The following is a 5,026-nucleotide window of genomic DNA, read 5'->3' on the forward strand; positions in this document are numbered from 1 at the left end:
TCTGAACAACGAGATTTCGACTGGATCGTGGATCTCACTCGATCGTAGCCATGGATGCCATTACCAGATTTAGGCAGTGATTCAAATTAAGCCAAAAGTCAATTGAAGTTTTGTTTAAATTAAAATGAGTTGATTTGACTCAGGTTTGGGCTCAAATCAGACCCAATTTTGAGACAAATTTGAACTAATTAGGGCTCGAGCAGGTCGGCATATGTTGATCGAAATTGATCGAGTGCAGTCGAGTCAAATTAGACTCGATCCGAGTCAATTTGAAATTGAATTCTAATTGACACCGAACTGACTTGAATTTGACTCTTCATGGCTCGATCAAGTTGATCTAGCACGATCGAGGGAAAAGCATGATAAAAACGAGGTTAACATCTAGTTTTCAATTTTGGTATCTAGAACCTCCTATGGCATCTTCTGTACATCCTTTTTACTAAGCTTGTCCATTCTACCCTGAATTTCCCTCACCATGATTTTGAGTGAAATAATAGTTTTGGACAGGCTAGGATCCACTCTAATAACCAATTTCCTTCCCTCAACTTTGAACTCCATCATTAGCACATTCCAATCAATCTTGGTCTTTCCCAACTTCTACAGCCATTTCATACCCAATATCACGTTAGTGCTTCCTAACTCTAATGGAAGGAAATCCTCCCTTACTGGCACCTCCTACAGTGTTAGGAATAATCCCCTACAGATGCCCCTACTACTCTCCATCTTCCCTGCCCCTATCATCACACCATAACATCTCGTGTTTACTAGCTTTAGCCACAATTATCCACGTTCTCATTGAAATTGAAATTGTGGGTTGTCCCACTATCTATCAACACTTCCTCTACCTTTCCCCCTATATAACAACCTGTCAGACCTGAACCGGTCCAACCTGGACCGGTTCAAGCCTATGCCCCGCCGGTCCAAAGAGGCGAGGCAGACAAGAGAGGGGGCGGCAGCATTGGTGGGCCCCATGGCCTAAATTAAACAGAGTTTGTGATGCGGTGCACGATAGCTAAAGGGAAGTTCTTAGACAACTTACCACTAATAACAAACTTCCTCACTTTTTCCTGCTTTCCACTAGCTTATTTTCCCTTTCTGTTTTTAAGTACAGCATTTGCTTTTATAGGTTGATTTTCCTTTTACAGCAATAGGAAGAAAGATATATAGAAAAGGGGGCACATAGAGAAACACAGCTTTTTACAAAAAGAAATCATTAATACAAAGAAACTCAGTTTCCCTACAGAACTTGTGTTCTGCTTCTTTGTTTTTGCTTGTGGTTATTCTTGCAGGTAAGACGATTCGTGGGCGCATCAGCGTGGTATCAGAGCCATTACCTGCGGAATGAATGATCGCGGCAAAGCTCCAGCTACGGAAGATGACCGGAGCTTGGAGGCGTTGTGGACAAAGCACGAGGGCGTCAACCGCCGGCTCGATGAACTATCTGCCGATGTGCAGAGGTTAACGGTGGAAATCCGTCGAGAGTTTAATCTCCTACGAACGGGACAGACACCACACCCGCCATTCCATAGAGATGAAACGCCGGCAAATCGGCCTCAACCCCGACGCGGTGAAATACCGCCCCGCCCCAACCGTCACATTCCTGTTTACACTCAGGAGATATCGGATTCAGAAGACGAAGCTCAAATGGTTCGTGGCAATGAAGTACTGGAATCCAGTGAGGAAGATGAACGCGATGGTCTTCGACCACGGCACGGAGAATATCACAGACGCCGAAGACCTATGCAGCATCATCAACATTACCCAGCAGAATTCAAGGTCAGGCTAGACATCCCTTTCTTTGATGGGCATTTACACATTGAGGATTATTTAGACTGGGAAAAGGCCGTGGAAAACTTCTTCGAGTACATGGAAGTGGATCCCGAACGACAAGTCAAATACGTAGCGTGCCGGTTGAAGGGTGGAGCTAGTGCTTGGTGGGCACAAATTCTACAAATGAGACAAAGAGAGGGCAAAGGGAGAGTAAGAACTTGGGGCCGGATGAAACAGTTGCTGCGAGCACAATTTTTACCCACCGACTATGAACAGATACTTTATATAAGGTATCAACATTGTGTTCAAGGAGGCCGATCGGTGAGTGACTACACAGAGGAGTTCAATCGCTTGAGTGCGAGGAACAATCTCAATGAGTCCAACAATCAATTAGTAGCCAGATACATCGGCGGACTTAAAGAGAGCATTCAAGAGCGATTGGAGCTGAATTCAGTCTGGTCAATGCCGCAGGCTGTCAATTTCGCTATGAAGGCCGAGCTACAACAGAATCGCCATACCAAGACAACTAACAGTTCTTACAATAGGCGCCCATGGCAAGAAACCAATACAGGATCCAGTAAGAATACTCCGCCAGTTATCAAATCTCAGACGAGCAATGCACCAGTCACACAGCCAGCTACGCCTGCCCATGCGGTGAGCGACGGAAAGGTTCAGGTCAGGAGCAGGCCCGTGACCAAAGACAACCCCTACACAAAACCGAATACACTCAAATGTTTCCGTTGCTTCCAACCAGGCCATAAGTCGAACGAATGCCCTCAAAGGCAACAAGTGCAGCTAGCTGAATGCCAAGAAGATGCTGAACAAGCTGAGATTGGGGGAGATGAAGAGGGTGAGATTGAAGAGATTCCGGCAGATGAAGGTGAACCTTTGCTATATGTCATGGAAAAACTGCTGTTAGCACCGCGCCAGCAAAACTTATCTCAGCGTCACGCCATCTTCAGGACTCGATGCACTATAAGTGGAAGGGTGTGTGACTTAGTAATTGATAGCGGGTGCACCGAAAATGTGGTCTCAAGATCCGTTGTTCAAACTCTGCAATTAAAGACTATCAAAAACACACAACCTTATAAAATAGGTTGGGTCAAGAAAGGGGTGGATATTATGGTTACGGATTCATGTCGGGTGGCATTTTCTATCGGCAAACAATACGTTTGTGAAGTTTTGTGCGACGTTCTAGAAATGGACGTTTGCCACCTGATTTTGGGAAGACCGTGGCAGTTCGATGTTGGAGCCACGTATGATTGCCGCGCAAACGTATACTCTTTCGACTGGAAGGGTCGACGTCTTAAATTGCTACCGGGATTGCCAGATACTAAGATGCAAAATACAGGGCCACCGCAACCAAATGCATTGCACCTCGTTACGGGTTCGACGTTGTTACATTGCTGGAGGGAACCAGCTCCCATGTTCGCACTTCTGATTACTGAGCCGAACCCGATCACAAAACCGTCTGAGTTGCAAGATGATTTGAAGGAGCTCCTGCAGGAGTACCGTGAGCTAATACCTGAAGATTTGCCGGCTGAATTACCGCCCCTCAGGACCATACAACACCAAATTGAGCTGATGCCTGGAGCCATGTTGCCAAACTTACCTCACTATCGGCTTAATCCGAAAGAGCAACTCATTCTACAGGAAATAGTTGATAATCTCCTCAAACAGCAATTGATCCAAGTAAGCATGAGCCCTTGTGCTGTGCCGGCACTGCTAGTCCCGAAGAAGGATGGTAAGTGGCGAATGTGTATTGACAGTCGGGCAGTCAACAAAATCACAGTTAAGTACAGATTCCCAGTACCACGAGTCGACGAGTTACTAGATTGGCTGATGGGCTCTTCCATATTTTCGAAGCTAGACCTCCGAAGCGGCTACCACCAAATCCGCATTCGTCCTGGTGACGAATGGAAGACGGCTTTCAAAACCCCGCAAGGTTTGTACGAATGGAAGGTAATGCCGTTCGGTTTATGCAATGCTCCATCTACATTTATGAGAATGATGAATGAGATTTTGAAGCCGTTTTTGGGTAAATTTTGCATCGTTTACTTCGATGACATACTTGTATACAGCTCTGACCGCCAACAGCATTTACAGCATCTTAAACTTATATTTGAAATCCTTAAAGAACAGAGATTATTTGTTAATCTCCCAAAGTGTGAACTGGCCATGTCGCAAGTGAAATTTCTGGGCTTTGTGATCTCAGCAGAGGGAATCCACATGGATCCTCAAAAAGTGGCAGCAATCCGTGACTGGCCACCACCGAAATCCTTATTTGACATCCGGAGTTTCCATGGTCTAGCCAACTTCTACCGGAAGTTCATTAGAAATTTTAGTATCATCACAGCCCCGATAACCGACTGTCTCAAATCTAAGTCATTTCATTGGGGACTCGAGCAGCAGATTAGCTTTGAAGAACTCAAACAGGCATTGAGTTCGGCAACTGTTTTGGCACTTCCTAATTTTGACAAGTTGTTTACAGTAGAAACAGATGCATCCTCAATTGGCGTTGGAGCTGTGCTTACACAAGAAGGTAGGCCCATAGCCTTCTTTAGCGAAAAACTGTGTCCTGCCCGACAGAAGTGGACCGCTTACGAGCAAGAGTTCTATGCCATTATCCGTGCGTTGAAGCAATGGGAACAATATCTGTTACATCAAGAGTTCATATTGTGTAGCGACAATCAAGCACTACAATTTATCAACAGCCAACGCACCATCAATCGACTCCATGCCCGATGGATCATGTTCTTACAACGATTCTCATTTACTATCAAACACAAACCGGGGAAAGATAATCGGGTGGCTGATGCGCTGAGTAGAAAGACTGTTTTACTCACCAAATTACAGACCGAAATAACTGGCTTAGAATGTCTTAAAGAGCTCTATGAAACAGACCCTGACTTCGGTACTATTTGGAAGCAATGTATTGATTCGCTGCCCTGCGACGGATATTCAATTAGACATGGCTTCTTGTTCAAGCAAGATCTCCTGTGCATACCCGTTTCATCTTGGAGACAGCAGCTCATTCGTGAAGCTCACGGTGGAGGTCTCGCAGCTCACATTGGCCGTGACAACACACTTAGACAGCTGCAATGCAGATTTTTTTGGCCCAGAATTCGCCGTGATACGTTTCGACTCGTCGATAGCTGCCCGGTGTGTCAAATCTATAAAGGAGGAAGTCAAAATACAGGTCTGTACATGCCATTACCGGTACCCGATTCTATATGGGAAGACCTTAGTCTGGATT

The 5,026-nt window shown here is 45.4% G+C and overlaps 1 protein-coding gene across 1 annotated transcript in view; it reads left to right on the plus strand.

Annotated features, from left to right (window-relative positions):
- Positions 1-1,341: 1,341 nt before the first annotated feature.
- Positions 1,342-5,026, plus strand: part of LOC110109044 — an 11,475-nt gene continuing 7,790 nt past the window's right edge. Inside the window, exon 1 of the mRNA XM_028701093.1 lies at positions 1,342-4,969. Within this exon, the coding sequence (XP_028556926.1) occupies positions 1,342-4,969 (3,628 nt within the window). The remainder of the gene's footprint in view (positions 4,970-5,026) is intronic.

The sequence above is a fragment of the Dendrobium catenatum genome, unplaced genomic scaffold, assembly GCF_001605985.2.
Source record: "Dendrobium catenatum unplaced genomic scaffold, ASM160598v2 fragScaff_scaffold_148, whole genome shotgun sequence".
Classification (NCBI taxonomy): Eukaryota; Viridiplantae; Streptophyta; class Magnoliopsida; order Asparagales; family Orchidaceae; genus Dendrobium; species Dendrobium catenatum.